This window comes from Phyllostomus discolor, chromosome 2, assembly GCF_004126475.2.
Source record: "Phyllostomus discolor isolate MPI-MPIP mPhyDis1 chromosome 2, mPhyDis1.pri.v3, whole genome shotgun sequence".
NCBI classification, from domain to species: Eukaryota; Metazoa; Chordata; class Mammalia; order Chiroptera; family Phyllostomidae; genus Phyllostomus; species Phyllostomus discolor.
Window position 1 is genome coordinate 216,761,447 of NC_040904.2, and position 20,255 is coordinate 216,781,701.

At 64.4% G+C, this 20,255-nt stretch overlaps 1 protein-coding gene across 1 annotated transcript; it reads right to left on the reverse strand.

Moving 5' to 3' along the window:
• Positions 1–423: 423 nt before the first annotated feature.
• Positions 424–18,624, reverse strand: IL17REL (interleukin 17 receptor E like). Its single transcript, XM_036019766.1, has 17 exons — positions 18,328–18,624; positions 15,385–15,412; positions 5,328–5,477; positions 5,068–5,177; positions 4,693–4,807; positions 4,542–4,586; positions 4,158–4,297; positions 3,830–3,901; positions 3,696–3,750; positions 3,037–3,200; positions 2,924–2,968; positions 2,638–2,695; positions 2,326–2,489; positions 2,022–2,096; positions 1,773–1,830; positions 1,566–1,624; positions 424–985 (listed from the first exon to the last, which is right to left on the reverse strand). Exons 1-17 carry the CDS (start codon positions 18,427–18,429, stop codon positions 869–871), a joined length of 1,557 nt encoding a protein of 518 aa, XP_035875659.1. The 5' UTR covers positions 18,430–18,624; the 3' UTR covers positions 424–868.
• Between the last annotated feature and the right edge of the window lie 1,631 nt (positions 18,625–20,255).

Consider the following 20,255-nt stretch of genomic DNA (forward strand, 5'->3'; position numbering starts at 1 on the left):
CTTGGACCTCGGTTGGCAGCACACGGGCAGAGGACAGCACTGCTGACCGCACAGGGCCAGGGGTGGACACCGGTCCCTCTGCGCACCTCCATCGGGTAGAGACGGTGCCCAGACTCCTGGCGGCAGCTCAGGAGTGGAGCAGCCGGGGTCCTTGTAAGGGCGGACCCGGAGGGCTCGGGGCACAGCAGTCGAGCTGCCGGGCCCAGGGTCCCTCACTGGTCACTGGCACTGACGGCACACGGCGGCCCTCGAAGAGTCTGACATGCCTTTGAGTGAGTGGCCCGTCCGGCAGGTGGCCTCGGAGCCCTCGCTGCCCTGGCTGGGCGGGGCCTGGGGGGTGACCTCTGAGCGGCCTGGCCTCTGGGGGCGCTGGGGCAGGCTGGAGGTGCCCGGGAGGCATGTGGCAGGGTCCTTGGAGGGGCCGTCATGAGGTGGGGGCCGCATGACGGCCCAGCGTGGGCAATAGGGGGGCACCCCCGCCAGCATGGGGGTGCTCTGGGCAGGAGCTGGAGATGGGTCTGGGCCACCGGGGCTGGTCAGCTATAGACAGGACAGGCCCACACCCCGCACGCCAGCGCCTGGGGAAAGCCATCCAGCAGGGAGGGTGGCTGTGACCACGGGGCGCCCAGAGGGAGCCGGGACCGAGCTGAGACAGGGCAGGCCAGGGGCCAGGTCATCTGAGGAAGGGCTGTGCCCCAGCCATCCTGCTGCCCACCCAGGGGGTCAGGAAGGGGCTGAGGCCCTTTGCCGGAGCCCAAGCAGCCAGCCCAGCTGCAGGGGCCCCACGAGCTGCAGCCCTCCCGGAGCTGTCAGGGGCCTGGGCCCCTCGGCCGGGGGTCACCCCGCGCTCTGAGCCTGGCCTTCTCCGTCAAGGCTCGGGGTGCCCAGGCGCCAGCTGGTCGCCACTGCACCCAGCAGTCCAGCCCCGGCACTTGCTTGTTCTTGATGAGACACCGGTCTCAGCCAGCTGTCCCCCGGGTGGCAGCTGGGGACAGAAGTGGGGGGCTGGCTCAGTCAGACAAGGACGAACTCTGGGGCACACTCCCCAGCCCGCCCCCCTGCGATGGGGGGGAGGAAAGGAGGCCGCAGGCACGTGTCCTGCCACCGGGGGGGCGGGGTGGGGGGGGTTAGTCCCTGGGCCAGGAGCCCCCATCCAGACACCAGGCCTGGGGTGACCTGTCATCGGCTAGAGGTGACTTTGCTGGGGAAGGGGACCCGGACTTGGCCAAAAAGCTCTGCTGGGGGCTCGGGGGAGTGGAGGAGAAAGGTCTGGGGGACCTTCTGCAGGCCCTGGGGCACTTCTTGGGGTGCAGGGGAGCAGACTCAGGCTGCCCTGGGGTGCTGTGACTCAGCTGGGCTCAAGGACGTTCTGGGTTGCCCCCGCCGACCCCCCAGGCTGGCCACATGCTGACCCCCCGGCCTCCACAGTCCCTGCTCTGGGCTCCACTCAGCGGCCAGGAGGGTGTGCATGCAGGTGGGGGCGCCTGCACCCCACCCAGACCCCAGAGTCTCCTGGGCTCCCGGGAGGGGTCACCAGCAGCCACCCCTGAGACCGGCAAGGTTACCTCTGTCTTCCGCTCAGCCTGAGGTCCCCGCAGTCTGGGCCCAAGGACGTCCCAAGCTCCTGGACGGGAGGAAGCAGAGCCCTGGTCAGGGTGGGGGACACTCTGAAGGAGGAGCAGTGACACCCGTGCAGGGCCAGGCTTGGCCTCCCGCGCCCCGCCCCCGGGCCCCCCCACGTGCCCCGGCCGAGGCCCGGCTCCGGCGCTCACCGCACTGCAGGGCGCACAGCTGCTGGGGGCCCGAGAAGAGCGCGTCCGTCCTCTGGCCCTGCGGACACGGGCGGCTCGGTCAGTGTGCCCCACGGCCCCTCTCTCCGTCCCGCCGAGCCCCCAGGGGGTCGGTGTGGGGGCTGCTGGGTGGACGGACGGGGCCCCAGAGCGGCTTGGGGGAGGCGGGAGCTCCCCGGCCGCTGACCACAGGGGGGAGCCGAGGTCTGGGGGAGAGCGAGGGTCTGGCACCTGGATGCAGGTGTCGGGCCCACAGGCCTCGTCCCTGGGAATGTCCACGAAGACGGGGTCCGCGGTGAGGTTCGCCTGTGGGCGGAGGAGCGGGTCACAGGTGGGGGCAGGGGGCAGACCAGGCTCCCCCACGCCCCTGTCCCTCATGCACACATGTGTGCGTGGCGCTCGGGCCTCAGCCCTCTGAGCATGCTCTGCAGCAAGGGGCCGTGGGGGCAGATCCCGGCCTGGTGGGGGACAGAGAGCAGACCAGCAGGGGTCAGCCCCCCCCCCCCCCCCCATGGTGCCCGCCCCCCCGGCTCACTGAGGCTGGAGAGAGGGCGGTAGCCTGGAATGTTCGGTGGCAGGCGAAGGGCCACATCTCCCTTCGGTGACACAGGCGCACCTGGAAACGGGCAGGGCTGGGCGAGGAGAAGGCGACCCGGAGGTGGGTCCTGGAGGGAGCCGGATGGACGGTCATCTTCCAGGCTGCAGGGGCAGAGGGGTGAGGCCCAGCTCCCAGCCCATGCCCATCCTGCCCGCCCCGGACCCAGCCCCCTGTGGTCCTGCCCTGTTACTTGCTGGATCTGCACTGCAAAGGCCACAGCCGGCCTCGAGGGGCCCCAGGGCCGCTCACCTGGGAAGCCTGGCCGTTGGAACGGGCAGCTCACCCAGAAGCCCCGGCCCGTGGAGAACTGCAGAGAGGTGAGGGACAGGGTGCGCGGGGTGTGCAGCTGGGGGTGGCTGCACGGCCCCCTGGATCCACCCCCACCCCAGCCCTTAGCTCCACCCACTGTCGGACCAGGAGGGGGCCAGAGGGGCTGCTGGGAGGCCGGACAGCAGGCTGAGCCAGGCCTGTGGGGTGTGGGGCCTTCCACCTGCCTCTGAGCCCCCTCCACGGTCCGCCAGCCTGGCCCACTCACCTGGAGGCAGAGCTGAGGCTGGGCGTCCACCGGCGAGTACTGCACCTGAAGGGGGTGCAGGTCAGGGCCGGGCTGGCCGGGCTCACCCCTACCCCCGCCTGGCGGCCACTCACCCTGCGGTGTGCAGGCCGGACTGAGTGCTTCAGCTCCTGGCACTGGGCCCCTGGGTCCGGGCGCCAGCACAGGCTCACGTGGCCGCTCACCGGACAGGCGGGCTCCCAGCTCAGCGCCTGGCTCCCAGGGTGGTAGCGGATGGCCTCCCACAGCGCCTCTGTGTCTGCGGGGACCCATCCCCCACCCCCGGGGGCTCGAGTCAGCTGGGCGCTACCTCGGGGCCCAGTGAGCCCCAGGACCGGGCACCCGCGAGACGCGTGCACCAGGGCCAGGGACTCGGCGGCGGCTCTCCGTGGGTCTCTGGCCTGGCCGGAGTCCGTGCACTTGCGTGTGCGGCGTCAGGAGCAGAGGGCTGGGATCCCTCTTGCACGCTCAGGAGCCCCTCTCGGCAAGACGTGGCTCTTCCAGGGGAGCCGGGCCGCCGCACGTGCTGCGTGCGCGCATGGCACGCGCATGCGCGCGCAAGCTCGCGGTGTCCGCTACTTCGAGAGCGCTCGCCCAGCAGCCGCCTCTGACTACGTGTCATCCAGAGCCAGCCCGGGGCAGAGGCCCTTCCCGGGACCAGGGCGCCGCCACCCAGCTGGACACTCCCGACTCGCCCGCCCCCCATACTTCTGTCCTCCCTCCGCCCCGCCCCTTGGCACCGCAGGGCACTTGCCGTTTGCAAAGGGGCAGGTCTGGGTCCGCACTGCATCTAGGGTCGCAGACCAGCTCTGTGGGAGGGGCTAGGGTCAGGCCGGACCTGTGCGTCCCTTGGTCCCCTCCTGCAGCTGAGGTCACCCTCTCACTCACCTCTAGGCACAGGCAGGGCAGCTCCTGGCTGTAGGGCAGAGAGACCATCCGGGAGACGCTGTTCGCCGTCACCTGCAGCAGATCGAACACAGCGCTAAGGAACTGGGGGCCGGGGCCGGGAGTGGGGGGGGCGGGGCCCGGGCCTGGAGTGGGCGGGCCCAAGAACAGAGGGGCGTGGCTTCTGTTGGTGGGCATGCCCTCGGAGGGTGGGGTTTGTGGTGGGCCTGGAGAGTGTGGGCGGGGCCTGGGTAGGGCTGGGGCTGGAGCCTGGGGGCGTGGCCTGAGCCCCAGGTAGCGTGGTGGAGGCGTGGGATGGGCTGGGGCTCACCCGCACTAGTGCGCCTGCGTCCTCGCAGGCGATCCACTTAAGGCAGAGTCGCATGAAGTAGTCGGGGCCCCCGGGGGCCTCGGGCACCTGTACCACGATGACCTTGCGGCTGCGGTCCACCCGGTAGGATAGCTTCTGGGCTGCAGGGTGGCGAGGGGGGCTACGCTGGGACCAGAGGTACCAGACACAGGGTCCCACCTGTCCTGAGAGCCCCGAGGTGGTGACCTGTGCTAGACCCTGGCATTTGGGGGTCTTTCACCTGAGGACCCATCTCGATTTCCTAAGCGGGGCAGGAAGGAGACCCCGGTGGCAGGGCTGTGGTCCCCGCAACAACCTGAGGGTCTGCTCAGGCAGGTCGTGGCCCCACCTGAGAAGAAAGCTCACCGAAGCAGTCTGGCACGTTGCTGCCCACGTCCTCGTCCCCGCAGTCTGCGAATGACAGACACGATGGTGGACCCAGCCGGCTCTGCCCCAGGGGCCATCCCCCTGGCTGGGCCTCTGCCCGTGTGGTGTCCAGGGCCCCTTGGGCTCTCACCTTTCACATGGTACTGCTGCTCCAGCTGGACCCCACAGAAGTGGGGGACAGTCCTCAGGGTGACGTAGAGGCTCTGGGCCACGCCCACCTCAAAGCAGTCGAAGTGCACCTGGAGCTGGGCAGGGACAGGTGTGAGCCAGGTGGACCCGGGGACTCCACGGCCCCACCTGGCCCAGCTGGGACCCAGGATCTGGAAGCAGAGGGGGAGTGACGGCCACTCCCTGGGCCCTGGGCGGCAGAGCCCCAGGACAGGCTGTGGCAGGCGGCCAGGTGGCCGGGAGAGGACGGCAGACAGAGCAGGTCAGGGGACGGCTGCTGTTGCCTGGCAAAGGCTTGGGGCTGGACGTGCAGGTCCGGGTCAGACCCTGGCCTCACCTGCCGCCCCTCCTGCTGCCGGCGCGAGGCCCTGGAGACCCGCACGGTGTGACACTGAGTCTCCTGGGTGTCCAGGCTCATGGAGCAGGCCTCCAGGCCCCGCAGGCTCTCTGGGGAGGAGGGCCGGGCGGCTCGTCAGGCCAGAGGAAGGGAGACCCCTTCCTCCCCTCCCCTCTGGGAAGGGCACCCAGCGGGCTCCGACGTGGGGGTGAGGGGAGCCCCGAACCCACCGCCCGCCCCCCCGGGTGCCACCCCCTCACCGTGCAGCGTGAGGGAGGCACGCACGTCCAGCAGCAGGGAGCAGCCGCCCCGGGGGGCGCACTTCATGGCGGTGGACAGCGTCAGGGCCCCCAGGACCGACGGGGCCACGGACTCGGGGGGTGGCCGGCAGAAGCTGTTCAGTATGTTCCCTGGGGGGGGGGGGAGGGGGGGGCGAATGCCACAGGGTCCTGACACCGGGGGGGCTCTGTGGGGGGCGAGCCGGTGGGGACAGCGTGGGGCTGCCCTGCCGGGGAGGGTCCTCACGTGCTTCCCAGTGTGGTCGGGGAACCAGTGCCCCAGGGAGGGGCGGCCCACCCCCGGGCCGCGGCCCAGGTCAGCAGAGCAGGCTGCACTGAGCTGAGGGAACGGGGCGGGCAGTCTGGGCGGGCGGAAGTGGCCGGAGCCGGCAGGACAGAGCAGGGGAGACGAGAGAAGGCCGCGGAGGAACTCTGGAGAACGTTCCGGCTGCTGAATCCCCAGCGGAGCGTGGAGGGCTGGGGCCTGTGCGGGCCCTCCCTGAGCCGGGGGAAGGACAGCCTCAGGGACCCGAGGGGACGGGGCCCTGCACCTCGCAGGGCTGGAGGAGGCTCTGCTCCCAGCCGGGCCAGACGGGCCCTGGGGACAGCCACCGGAGCCCCACCTCAGTGGGGGGCGCAGCTGGCCTCAGCCAGCGCTGCTCTGGCCCCGCCCAACAAATCTTAGAAGTTAGACGCCCGAACATCAAGCCATCTCCAAGTGACTTAGCTGCACTCCAGAGAAGGCTCGGGAGCATTCGTGGGAGTGAAAATGTATCCTGCCCACAACAGGTTAACATTCAATCAGGAAATGACAGTCCTTGCAAGGCATCGTGGAAAACACAACCCAAAACGAGGAGAAAGATCAGTGAATCAAAACTGACGCAGATATTAGAATTAGTAGAAACCAACACAGATATCAGGATTAGTAGACAAGAACATGCAAACAATGATTATACTTGTACTCCTATGTTCAACGTGTTCGTCAGAGGCATGGGAGACAATTTTTAGAAAACGCAACTCCGACTTCTAGAGATGGAAACTACTTCTAAGATGGACACCGCATCAGACAGAATGACGAGCACATTAGACACTGACCAAAAAAGAAAAGACTGGGGGAGCTGCCACAGCAGGAGAAAGTATCCCAAGTAAACAGACAGCGATGATGACGATGTGACGAGCACACCGACATAACAACGGAAGACGCGTCAGGGACCCGTCTGTGGAATTAGAGTTCCAGGAAAAAAACGGGGGAACTGGAAAGAGAACTTGGAGAGATGACTCCAGTGGCTCCAACGTGAAAACCCTGAACCCACAGACCCAAGCAGCTCGCCGGGTGCTCAGTACGAGAAGCACAAGGAACATCACAAGCGGGCACGGCTCGAGCGGTTCTCGCACAGCCGCTGAGGAGGGGACAATGCGGAAGCCACCAGGGGGCAGGGGACCCGTCCTGCACGCACGGAGGGACGGAGGCGAGAATGGGGCGGTTTCCTGTCGGACGCGGTGCCGGGGAGGGGCCCGGAGGAACCCTCTCAGGTGGAGAAAGACAACCCTGCCAGCCTGGAGCTCTCCCCCAGGAGCCTCTGTTTCGAAAGGAAGGGCAAAGAGAGGCCCCGTGAGCGTACAGAAGGTGGAGGGTCCCCTCATTGGCAGACCCGAACGACAGGTCGGTGGGGCAGGAAGGAAAACGATGCCAGATGGAAAATACGCCAAAGAAATAAAGAACACCAGCCACACGGTCGCCACAGGGGCAAACATACGAGTCACGTCCTTATCGCGTAAATCTGCCCGAGAGTCAACGGTTCAAGCGAGGTAACAGCACTGCCCCGTGGAGCTCGGCACACGTGTGAAAGGGGCAGGTGTGGGGCCAGCAGCACAGGTGCCCGCGACGGGCGGTGCCCGCTGCACGTGACGTTCCCCGTGACCCCGGGGAGGCAGAGCGTGGCGAGTTAAGGGTGTGTGTGTGTGGACCCCGAAGCCGCCGCTGAGGCCACGAAACGACGGGTCCGACTAGTCAGTCGTGAAGGAGACGGGGTGGAGTCTCGCACACGTAAAAGCAGCCCCTCAATGAGGAGGAGGAAACAACGGCTGAGGAGGGAGAGATGGGACAACCAGCAAACAACGAGACGATACATTTAAACCTGCCCGTGTCCGTGACCACACGACAAGTAGACGTTCAAACGCCACCGTTAAAACACAAGCATTTTCGGAGACCCGGCCATGTGCTGCCCACGAGAAATGCCCTTTAAATATAAAGGCACGGATTGGTTAAAAGAAATAGGACAAGAATGAAAAAGGACATGGGTGCTAAGACTAATTTTTAAAAAGCTGAAGGGATTAATACCAGGAGACACAGGTTTCATGGCAAAGAACGTGACCAAAGACAAAGACGGCCGTGTCCCCGTCACTCGGGGAGCCCGTCCCCGGGAGGACGGGACACCCCTGTGGAGCAGGAGACCGCACAGGAAGAACCCTGAGACTGCAGTACTGTCACCGGCCAGCAGTCAGCACCCTGGTTGCCAGGAAACTCCCTTTACCAATTAGGAGGAATAAATAGTAAACCGAGGCAGGGAGGAGGGAGGAGACAGGTCTCACATGCTAACTCGGCAGTCCTGAGCCTGGTCTGATAATATCACCAGGTGTTTCAATATCACAAGAGACACTATATTAGCAGGAAAGAGCCCATAACTCAGGTTTGGTTAATTGCCTACCTCTGGTCATTATCTGTCTTACAAGGGAGTCCCTGATGCTGACAGAAAGAGCCCATAAATAACCGTGGAAAGTGCCCCAATTTTAATTAACTGCCTCCTGTCACGTATGTGTTTGACAACAGGATGACCAAATGGGGTCTGGAGCAAGATAAGGATTCGGGAGGACAGACCCCCATGCATCCCTAAATTTGGGTAGTCACCTTCCCCCAGGAAGCTGGCGCCACATTTACCGATTAATCAATATGTACCTTTTTTCCCTCCTATCCCACCAACTACATAAGTCCTGAGAGCAAAGGACTCTCTCTCTCTGGGGGGCGCTTGGCTCTCGGGCCACAGGGCCTCTGGCCACAGGCTGCCCAGGGGCTTGCCGCCCTGGTCTCCAGCTGCTCTTGCTTTCCTCACCCTGCTTTGCCCTGAAACTTTGCCTTTCATCCCCTGCTCTACCCAGTCCTGTTCTCTTCCATGGCAGCGGACCACTAATACACTGATTACATACTGCTAGATTTGCTGGTATGTAATTCTGTACATGCATCAGCAAGAAGAACCAGGTCTCTCCCGTCGACACCTGCACGTCCATGCCGGCAGCGGCGGGGCTCCACGGCACATGGACCAGCGCGTGGACCAGCACGCAGCCGCAGCTGGAGGTCTGGAGAGCCCTCTCTGCAGCCGGCAGGACCCGCAGACGGAGACTCAGGGGAAACTCCAGCCGCCTGTGCAAGACACTCAGCCACCAACTCGGCTGACCTTATGGAACTCGTATCCTGATGGCCACAGACTCTGTTCTTCTTTCTATTTTTTTAAAGCTATTTTTAACAAGATTTTATTTATTTTTTTTAGAGAGAGGGGAAGGGAGAGAGGAGAGAGAAACAGCAATGTGTGGTTGCCTCTCACATGCCCCCTACTGGGGACCTGGCCCACAACCCAGGCTTGTGTGCTGACTGGGAATCGAACCTGCGACCCTTTGGTTCCCAGTCTGGCGCTCAACCCACTGGGCCACACCACCAGTGGGGTGGATTCTGCTTTTCAAGGCACACGGAACACTTTTCAAGATGAACCACATTCTGGCCCATTCAACAGCCTCAATAAATTTAAAAGAATTCAGATCATGCAAACCATCTTCCCTGACAAAGCTGTAATCCAATTAGACATTAGTAAAACATTTCTGGGAAATCCCCAAATATTTACAAACCGATCAACACACTTCTAAACACCCATAGGCCAAAGAAAAACACAAAAACAAGCATCACGAACTCCCTGGAACTGAGTGAAAAGGAAAAGACAGCACATGAAAGACTGGATGCTGCCACAGTGGTCCTTGGGGTGGGGGGGTGCAGCACGGAACCCCTGACCCCTGCACTGGAAGAAACAGACCGGCCTGGCCGGGCAGCCCAGCTGGCCGGAGCCCGGGCCCAAAATACCCAGGTGGCGGGCCGATCCCTGGTCGGGGCACACACGAGAATCAACCAATGAATGCATCAACAAATGGAACAACAAACTGACGTTTCTCTCTCTAAAATCAATAAATAAAAAAGTTTTACAAGAAAGATTCACGTTAGTGACCTCAGCTTTCGCCGTAAGGCGTCAGAGAAAGAAGAGTAAACACACGCCTTAAACCAATACTGTGTCGTTAAAAGTCAATTATATTGCAGACTAGAGGTTGGCGGTTGGTGGGGAGGAGGGGGAGGAAGCGGGAGGGGGAGGGAGGGGAGGGGGGCACCGTGGGGAGCCCTGGGGCGATGGAAAAACCTGCGCTCCCGCCCGGGGCGGAGCCCCGCAGGTGTGCACACACGTCAGCCTTCGCAGGCGAGTCGAGTGTCTGACGGTCCGCGCGGCCCTGTGTCAACAGGCGGCAGTGGCCACTTCCTGCTCCCTGACGCACGTGGGGAAGGAGGCGGCAAGTGTCCAAATCCCCCCGCTGTGGCGGCCCGTGGCAGCCCCGTGGCAGGGGTTTCTCCCAGCTCAGTTTACCGCAGTCAGAAACGGGGGAAAAGAGGACAATAAAGCAACAAAAACCCCAGAAGCCTCCAACACCCAGGGCGCGACTGTCTTTGATCCCTGAGGGTCTCGTCGTGGGTGGGCCCTGGGCTCCTCAGTGGCCGGAGGGAGAGACGGGGAGTGGCTCGGGGGTCCCAGGCTCCCTCTGCCTCTCCCACCAGATCTTTGGCGACTTATGGACAAGAACACCAACGAGGGAGTCTGTCGTTGCCCCCAGGGGCCGGCAGTGCCCACGGTGTCGGCGACACGCCCTGCTCCAGCTAACGGGAGCTCCCCATCCAACAGTCACCTGCACCTGGTGTGGCCCGCAGGACTTGGGCGTGACCCGCCGCTGGCTGGCACCTAACGTAACTACTGTCTGGCATCTGGTGGACTCTTCGGAGCCTTCTAGAAGGACGCCGAGGACAGTGGCTGGAATCGGAGGGAGGCCACCTGGAGGAGGCAGCCACAGGCCCTGTGGTAAAGCCAGGTGGGCAGTGGCCCGCGTGGGGAGTGTGCTGCCAAGTCCCTCCCCGTGCAGGTCGTCTGCCGTGGCTGCGGGAACTCCCTCATCTGCCGGAAAGGAGAAGTGTGCGTCTTCTGACCTTTTCTGGGGGAAAAACAAACCGAAGACCTACTCCAGCCAACCAAGAAAACAATCCAAACCAACATGTATTTTTTTAAAAGCAGGACCGTGGAAGAGAAAGGCCGAGGTTCCACACCAAAATGTTTTTTTTTTTTTTTTTTTTAAAGCAGGACCATGGAAGAGAAAGGCCGAGGTGAGCCTGGAAGCGAGGCCATCTGCAGAGCTGAGTACAACGGATGCGAAGTGGCCGTTACCGGACGAAACAGGCTCCGCCCCCGAGTGAGCCGGCCAAGCGGGGCGAGCACGCGAGGAGGCGAGAGGCGCTCTGTCGTGGAATCACTTCGAGTCCAGAATCCATGGTGGAGACCGAGGGGGAGCCCACGCGCCCGGTCCCGGTCAGAGGTCGAGAAAGGGACACCTGACCCCCACGTGTTCCACGGAGAGACGGGGCTCAAAGGAGACGTGGGCCGGGAGGAGCCCCGGAGCCGAGCCGGGCTGGTGGGACCGGCTGGTGGAGGCAGATGGACCTAACAGAGGAGGAGGAGGAGGAGGAGGAGGAGGAAGACCGCTCGCTGAGCGTTGGAAAACCCGGGCTGGGGTTTCATTTCCCACCGGAGGGCAGGGCAGGCCTCCTGGAGCAACTCTGCGGCGGAATACCACGGACAGTGCTGGAGAGACACACACACACACACACACACACACACACACGCCCCCGAGATCAGACCTAAACCCCTGGGGGAGCTGCAAAGACACTCAGGACCCTCGGGCCAACAGCTCAGAGAGGCCAGAGGGGTGGACCCAGGAAGCGCGTGTCTCCCGCCCAGCGAGGCCCAGGGCCGCCCTGGGGGCGCATGGGGCCCCTCCCCCCGGGGCCGCGTGGGAGGCAGCGCTTGGCCGAGGGCCTCCCGGAGAGCGGGGCCCTCTGGGTCTGGCGCGGCCGGTGGCCAGCCGGCCTCGTTGCGTCCCCAGGAAGACCCGAGAGACGTCCGTGTGGGGCGGAATTAGAAACGGGCCTGACCCCCCGCACGCGACTCCTGGGAGCCACTCAGGAGCAAAGGTGCACCTTGTCTGGGGGGGGGGGCGCTGCTGCCCCCCAGCCTCGGGGACCCCGAGAAAGGTTCCTCAAGGGCATTGAGTGGACAGACGACCAGAGGGGGACCCAGCAGAGATGATCGGGCCCCACGCAGCCCCCCGGAGCCCTCCAGCACCACGGTGACAGGCACGAGCTACAGCCAATCACGAGGCTGGAGGAACCACCGCCCCGCCCCGTCTCCCAGCGAGTCACCCTCTGCATTCCCGGTCCTGCCCCTTTTCTCCAGGCGTGAAATGTTGCTGTTGAAACGTCCGACACAGTATAATTTTCTTCCCACTTTCAACTGTGTGCTTTTCTGCCTAGATGCCCCAGAGACCCTTCCCCTGTAAAACCCAGCGATTTCACTAGACCATGTTTTGGTGCCGGGTGTTCAGGATCGCGCTCCCGACCACCCGGGTCAAGACGAAACACTTTCGCGCCGCGGACAGCGCCCCCTGGTGTTGGTCCCGCGTCTTCGGCCTCCTCCTCGGACCTCACCTGTGCTCTCCCGTCCTCCCGGGTCTGCAAACCTTGCCCTTTGTCACGTGTCGTTTTAATCGCTTTTTTCTTTTTGATTTTTCAGTAACGCCCACCGTGTCACCTCCCTTTGTCCTGAAGGCATTCGATATTGGGTCTGTGGGCCCCTCTGTTCTGACAGCGTCTCCATTTTCTAAAACGGTGTTTTCTCTTCGTTTCCGATTCGGCATGTTGTCACCTCGTTTTTAAGTGTTTCTGACCTTTGTTCACGTATTCTTCAACGTCTGGCATCGTTTCCTTGAGGAGGCTAAACCCATGGGAGGTAACATGTTACAGTTTGGGGGCTTTTTGTTTGTTTTCTTGCACGCCTTGCTGGCGCCCTTCCACCGCCTGGTGGCGCGTCTGCTCCTTGTCACCCTGCTGTGTGCCCCCCCCCCCCCCCGTCACCGCCGTGGCTCGTGAGGAACTGGTGGTCCCTGCCTCTGTTCCGTGGCTTGTATTGGGTTGGCCAAAAAGTATGTTTTTTTTTCTCTGTAAAATAAAAGTCATGTTTCCATTTTTCACCAATAACTGTACTGATCTGGACATTTTGAGTGTGTCGGCTCTCTCCCGCGTGGTAGAGCGTTGATTGTTCTCAATTACTCTCTCGATCTGATCGCTGCCGACTTCCACAGCGAGGAGTCTCCAGCACGAAATGTCACAGACCACTTTTGACACATTTAATCAGTCACGGCACCTTCTCCACGCAAATCCTCTCGTGTTTCAGTTGCTTTTTTACCTTTCTTAAAACGACGAGGCGTAACATGCTGGAAATGTGGCATGTTTTCTTCCATCTTCAATATTAAAGTGGCTACACAAAAATTCACCGAGGTTGATGTTTTTTTAAATGCACGCTCATAGGGCAGCTGTCACAATGCAACCTAACAAAATTGTTTCAAATGAAGCTGAAGACAAGTAAGCGCTACTGGAGCCAGTGTCCGGAGAAAACCGGTTGAGCTGTGTGGCCAGCCATGTGTGTGTGTGTGTGTGTGTGTGTGTGAGAGAGAGAGAGAGAGAGAGAGAGAGAGAGAGAGAGAGAGAGAACACCGTTTCCCTGAGCCCTGGCGGAGGCTGAGTTCCCGCTGCTTTGCTGCCTTCACAGAGCGCCCCCTTCTGTTCAGCATTTGCAAACAGGGTGGACTCCGTTCTGGGTTTCTAGCTCCTTCCCGGGTCCGTGTCCGTCTGACCCTCCGTTTCTGCCGCCTCTGCTGTTGTGCTGCTCAGCCTTGGCGCCACTCCAGGCTCCTCTGCTGGGGTCTCAGGAGAGGCTCCCGGGCTGGGAAGGGGGCGCTCCCTCCGGCCACAGGGTGGGGTCTCCCCCAGCTCGTCAGTCCGGGCCCCCCCGCGCTGGGCTCCCTGCAGCACATGCCCCACGCCGGGACTCTGGGAGTGAGCCCCTTGCCTCACTGTCTCCTGCGCTGTTGGCATCTGAGGACTCGGGGACACCAGGCCACACTGCCGCCGGCCTGTCCAGGACCAGGTGGCCAGGAGCAGAGAGCCAGGACGCGGCCCCGATGGAGGCCGTGTGGCCTGGCTGGGTCCGCCGCTTGGTCCCACGCCCGGCGAGTCTGATGGGCTGAGGCGCGTGAGTGCTCCGGGTCTGTGTGTGCTTCCGAGTGTGACCGGGGCAGACAGTGCCACAGACACAGGCGGAACCACTAACAGGAGAAGGAAGGGAAGGAGGGAGGAGGGGGGAAAGATCGCTGAATCGGAAGGATGGACAAGGCACAGGAGAGGAGAAAACTGGACCGAAAGATGTTGCTGGGCAGCCCCAAGGCCAGGGCACAGAAGGAGGACCAGACTTGGTAAAACACGGGGCCAAAGGCAGGCGACCCGACAGCAGGGGACACACCGACCAAGGGGGGACGCGCCCGGGACCCCGTCGGCGTTCATTGAATAAACTGTTTTTGCCTCCTTTGTCAGATATTGTCTCTAAAGGCGTGGGGTTTTTTCTGGGCTCTCTCTTCTGTTCCATTGATCTCTGTGTCTGTTACTGCGGCCTGGTACATGGTTTGATATTAGGGAGTGTGACTCCTCCAACTTTGTTCTTCCCAGGATTGCCGTGGCCTTCTGGGCTTCCACGTAAATTTTTGAACTATGTGTTCCAGTTCCGTGAAATACGACATTGGAATCCAATTGGAATTGCATTGAATCTATGGATTGCTTAGGGCAGTATGGACATTTTAATGATGTTAATTCCTCCTACCCGTGAACATGGTACATGCTCCCACTTATTTGGATCTTCTTCAGGTTCTTTCTTCAGTGTCTTACAGTTTTGTGAGTACAAGCCTTTTACATCCTCGGTTCAACTTAGTCCTAGATAGTTCACCTTCCTGATGCAGTTGTGAATGGGACTGTTTTCTTAGTTTCCCTTTCGGACGGTTCATCACTGGCATGTAAACATGCGACTGACTGATCTCTGAGTATTTGTTTTGCACCCGGCCACATTACGGAATCCATTCACCCATTCTAGTGGTTTTCCGGTGGAACCACTCTCACTGGACCCAGCCCTGGGAGTCCTGGTCGCGGCGCCCAGACGAGAAGAAGCAGAAGTCAGGCGGACGGAAAGGAGGAAGTAAAACCGTCGTCATCGGCAGATGACGTGGCCCTGCGCACAGAGAACCCCGAAGGTCGCACGGCCCATTTCTTTGGTGCATTGGTCCCTGTTAAACTCCAGGGAAATTAAAGGAAATGCTTATTTTAGATGGCATCAGGTAGTTTCATGTTTATAAAATATTCTTATCTGCTTCTCCTGTGATATCTGCCCACAAAACAGGTCTAAACAACGTTTCCCTAATGTGAATCGTATTATGTTTCCACGCAGGGGCTTTGGAGTGGGGTTTGTTTTAACTTTCCCCCATGTGTTCCACGTCACGTAAACCCTTTGAGCAAATCTGCGCTGTGTTCGCCAGGGCCCTAACGCTGTCTCCGGCGGGCTGTCGTCTCCCCACGGAGAAGGTGGGGAGCACCGAGAAGAGGAAGTGCCAGTTCTGCAGGGCGACGCCAGCAGACGCTGGAGGGGTGTAAAGCGGCGTGGATTGCGTGACCTCCCGCCCAGCGCGCCCCCGAGATGCAGGCTGGGGACAGGGCGGAGGCCCCGGCTGTGGGCAGACCTGCCCCCCACCCGGGAGGACGCGGGGCCAGGGGAGGACGGCTTGTCCCCTCCACCCAAAATGTACTCACGGCTCCTGCGGCTCCTGCAGGTGAAGCCCTGGGGACAGAACAGAGAGAGGCCGAAGGGTCAGTCCTGCCCCCGGAGCCGGCCTGGCTGTGTCCCTTGGCCCGAGCTCCGCTGGGGGCGTGGGGTGTCACAGCCCACGGTCCCTTCTCCTCTGTATCTGGGGACACTGGCCCTGTGAAAGCCCGGCCCGGAGGCCTGCCCACAGGGTCGCTCAGCAAACGGTGTGAAGGGACCTGTGACCTCCAGGCCCCACCATCCCAGGCCACGCTCCCCAGCACCAGGGCAGGGGCTGCCCTAGGCGTCGGAAGGTGCGGTGACAGCAGGAGCAGCAAGAAGCCACAGCAGTGGGGGCCTCTGTCCCTTCCTTGGGGAGCTGACCCTCGGGGGACCCCGGGAACCTGGGGCAGCGGGTGGGGGGGCAGCTCAAGGGGGGACCCTGGGCTCGTCGCTGGTGGCCCAGGAGGGACGAGCGTGGGGTCTGCTTCGGCCCCTTGGGCTTGGGGGGCAGGCACCCTGCCGGTCCCGTCTTCCCCCCACCCCCTCTCTAAACAGCTCTCACTTGGGACGCCCCTGTGTCCCTGATGTCATCCCACCACCCCTGATGGACAAGGTGCCTCGCTAGTGGCCACACTCCGGGCCAACGTGGCGTTCCCCGTCCCCCTCCCCGATGTCTGTTCTCTCTTCCGCGTCTCCGAGTCTCCCTGGCTCCTGACTCCCGCCCCACGGCCACGGTCCCGCCCTCTGACCCACAGGATGTCTCCCCGGGGACAGGCCGAGTGCCCCTCCCGCGTCTCCTGCTGAGCTCGGAGGACCACAGGCTGGACCTGCCACCTCCGTCCTGCAGCCGCACCCACGGGCCACCGGCAGAGCCGGTCCCCCCCCCCCCCCCGCCCGGTTGCCCATCCACCTGCCACCGCCTCCAGAATGTGACTGAGCTGGGGGGCGGGGGGGGCAGGTGGACGTGGTCTGGGGGGCACAGGAGGAGGGACCAGCAGGGGCAGAACCGAGGCCCGAGGGCACCTGGGGGCTGTGCTGCCCAGAAGCCCTGGCGTCTGGGGAGAGGGGAGAGGGCGGGCCCCGCGCCCCGGGCCCTGTGAGGTGAGGGCAGGGCGGAAATGCAGAAGTCGCTGGGGGTTTCCATCGGGCTTTCCGGGGCTTCCCGGCCCATGCAGGGGAGGGGGCCGAGTCTGTCGGGGGGACCCCTGAGGCACAGTCTCGGAGGTGGGGCCCGGGGTCCATCCATCCAGAGGGGGGAGGGACCCAGCACCCTGGTCTTGGCTGCAGGGTGGCACCAATGGAGCTGGGGGACCGGCAGGCCCCTGGGGCCCCTGGTAGCCCACGGCCCCTGCCCTCCCTGCTCGCCTCACAGGCCCCTGCCCTGCCGTCTGTCCCTGCCCAGCCCTGACTGCCTGGTCTCCAGGAGGACCCGTGTTCACTGATGGGGGGGGGGGCGCTGTGACTGGGCCAGACCGAGGCCTCCGCCGTTCCCCCTCCAGCTTCTGCCCCCTCCCTCAGTGGCAAGCTGCCTGCCCCGAGTCCGGCAGCCTGCTCCCCCTCACCCCACCGGCTCGGCCCAGCGGCCAAGCCACCGCCACCTGTGGGCGGGGAGCCCCTAGCTTCCCCCCAATGGCCTCCCGCCCCCTCCAGCCCCCCTTCCTTCCAGGGTTCCTTGTGCTCCTCCTAGCCCTGGGCGGGACGGGCTCCGACCCCAGCCTGACTGGCAGCCCCTTCCCTGCGTGGGATGGCCTCGCCCTGGGCTCCACCCCGAGGCCTGAGGCCTTGGCGGGTGGGTTCTCAGACCCCACGTTTCCAAACCCAGGTTCCCCCCTTCCTACTCACCGGCCCCTCCCCGCCTCCGGACGGCTCCCCCATCAGCCCTGAGGCTCAAGGCCACCTGGCATTTCCCCCGCCCTCGGGCACCTGGGCCCTCCTGCCGTCTCCCCAACCGCCGCCCCCCACCCCCTGAGGGGCCCCTGCTGCGCTGCTTCTCGGAGGGAACTGCCCCGGCCCCAGGACCCCTGCACCCCAGCTCTGAGCCCGGCCCCCAGCCCCTGCCTGGTCCTTGCCCTGTGCTTCAGCCGCCGTGAGCCCCCGTCCCCCCTGAGCCCCTGTCCTGGGGGCCCTCTGCTGGACATGCTCCCAGGCTCCTCGGACCTGCCTTCCTCCTGAAGGGAGACCCCGTTTCCCAGGGGCCCAGCTGCCACTGGGGGGCCCGTGGGAGCCCTCCCCCCACCCGCCCGCCCTGGCTCCCTGCCTCCTCAGCCCTCGCCACCCCGGCTCTAGGTTTGCTGTGCGTTTGCCCAGCGAGAACACCCGTCCCTGAGGGCAGGGCAGCGTCTGCTCCCCGAGGTCCACACCTGAGCGGCGGGCACACACAGCAGGTGCTCAGCCAAGGCCCCCGCCCCGTGACCCCTCCCGGCCGCGGCCGCGGCACCGCAGCCAGCCCCGGCGCCGCGGGCACTCCCTGGGGTGCGGGCACGCTCCTCACGCCAGGTGCCGCCGAGACCCTCCCTTGGGTGAGGCCGAGGCACCCCGTTCTGCCCTGGGAAGCCTCGGCACGCCACCCCTTCTGGGCCGTGCCCCGGCCCAGCGGCCCTTCCCGCGCCACAACGAACCCGTTACCAGGAGCCTTTCCTCCTTGGTGTCCACGCGGGCCTGACCCCGCCGGAGCCAGGGCCCTGCTGGGCGGGGCTCTGGGCTGCCCCACGCCTCTGCTCGGGGAGGTGGGTCGCAGGTGCGGCAGCAAACGACCCCCAGAACAGAGCCTCGGGGTCAGGCCGGGCACCTCACAGGGATCCCCAGGCCTCCACGCCCCACCCCCTGCCCGGGGCTCCTGCACCCCACCTGTCACCCTTGTTTGTGTGCTCACGGTGCCGGGCCCGTGCCCACCTGTGGAGGCGCCGGGGCCCCATCTAGGTGAGAGCTAGGGAGGGGCGGGGGCTCACCTGGGAGCAGGAGAGGCCGCATTCCGAGACCCGGGGCACGGCCAGGCTCTGGTAGGCGCTCCAGGTCAGGGACAGGAAAGCCACAGCCCGCCCGGCCAGCATGGCCCCGGCGGCGGCGGGGACCCTGTGCACCGGGGTCGGGGGAGCCTGCAGGGCGCTCCTCGGCAGCTGCCGTCGCCTCCCGGCCGCAGCCGCAGCCCCAGCAGCAGCAGACAGGAGCCGACACTCACTCCTGCTCGGTGGCTCCCGGTGGAATGGAGCCCAAGTGGGCCGGCCAAGCCACAGCCCCACGACTCCCCGCCTGTCCCAGCTCGCGCTGATGGCCTGCGGACGCTGGCCAGACGCCCGTGGGCTTTCTCAGCTGCCAGGCGCTCCTGAACCCTGAGTCACCAGGGCCCCAGGTAACTGGGGTCTCCACGGGGCCGGAGGCAGGAGCAAGGCTGCCTGCGGGGCTGAGGGGCCAGGGAGCCGGCCCCACACCACTCTCTCTCAGGCACCCCCCCCCCCCACGCCCCGGTGGCAGGGGGTGGGGGTGGCCCGGACCCTGGTGGGCAGCTCTGGGCGTGAGCCACTCTGGGCGCCTGCTCCCCAGCGTGCCACCTCTGGCCCCCCGTCCCTTGGGGCGGTGCTCACCTGGAGTGGGACCTGAGACTGCACCCCAAATCCCAGTGCCCTCATCCATCCCCTCTCTGCCAAGCCCTCTGGCTGCTGTCCTTTGCCCCAGAGGACTGCGCCCCATGGCCTGGGACGCCCAGGCCTGGCTTCTGCTCGGGAACCCTGCTGGGCCCCAGAGAAGTTTCCAGACAGAGGCTCGCAGCAGCTCTGGGTCGCAGAGACCCCGGGCGTGCTCTGGAGCCCTCGGTCTCCTCCCTCCCCAGGCAGGCACTGTCCCGAGATCGGGGAAGGGGGGGGGCACATGAACGGGGTGGAGCTGGGGAGCCCCCGGGTGTGCTGGGCCCCGGGGAGCTGGGGACCTGCCTGGAGCCCCAGTGGGGCCGCCCACGGGGGGGCGGGGGCAGACCCAGAGCGGCACCATCCCTGGGCCAGCCACCCGGCAGGCGGGTCCCCGGAGCGGCCCTCAGTGCACGTGGAGCCCCTCGTGGACTGTCCCCCGCAGGAGACGGGGCCTGTGGCAGGCGACACCCAGGGCCACGGTCCGCACCCTGCCGCCAGAGCCACCACCCAGCCTCCCTCCCCCCAGACTGGTGCCCCTGCCCCCTGCCGCCGCAGGGGGTGCGGTCACTGCCACACCAGGTGACTCCCTGGGCACCATCTCCTCGGAGCGAGGAGGCCCCTGGGGCCCGAGAGGCACCCTGGCGAGCCCGCTCCATGGCCGCCCTGCCAGGAGACCCCCTGCTCCTGGAATGTGGCATCGCAGAACCAGGGCGTGATCAGCAGGGGGCCAACCGTGTGGCTTTCAGGGGGCAAAGCATGGTGGCGGGTGTGGGCCCCTCCCCTCCAGGGACCCTGACTTGTGCCTGAGCCCTGGGGGCCCCAGGCCTTCCCAGTGTCCACAGAGAACTGTCCCCGCCCACTCCTCGGAGACCCCCGTCCTGTGTAGGCTCGGGGGGCTGAACACCCCAGCCGCAGCCCAAGGAGTCTGCAGGGGCTCCTCAGCCCGGGCCTTCCTAGCCTGCACGGCCCGCGGACAGCCAAGGGCGCAGACGCCCCGCTGCAGCGGCGTCTGAGGGTCGGCCCCAGGGTGGAAGGAGACGCAGGGGCGCCAGGAGCCTGGACCAGCAGAGCAGGACTTCTGTTGGATAAAAGAGTGAGCAGACCTGGCTGGCTGTTGTGGCTCAGTGGACTGAGTGCCGGCCTGGGAACCGAAGGGTCACCAGTTCGATTCCCAGTCAGGGCACAGGCCTGGGTTGTGGGCCAGGTTCCTGGGGCGGGTGCGTGAGAGGCAGCCTCCCACGGTGTTTCCCTCT

What these genes read in the sequence shown, in the direction of transcription:
- IL17REL (XM_036019766.1), bottom strand. Translation starts at nt 18,429, where the DNA reads ATGCTGGCCGGGCGGGCTGTGGCTTTCCTGTCCCTGACCTGGAGCGCC. An exon ending in GACCTGCCCCTTTGCAAACG is followed by an intron (nt 3,201 to 3,695) that starts GCAAGTGCCCTG and finishes GGGTCCCCGCAG; the next exon opens with ACACAGAGGCGCTGTGGGAG. An exon ending in AGCCTCAGCTCTGCCTCCAG is followed by an intron (nt 2,696 to 2,923) that starts GTGAGTGGGCCA and finishes ACCTCTCTGCAG; the next exon opens with TTCTCCACGGGCCGGGGCTT.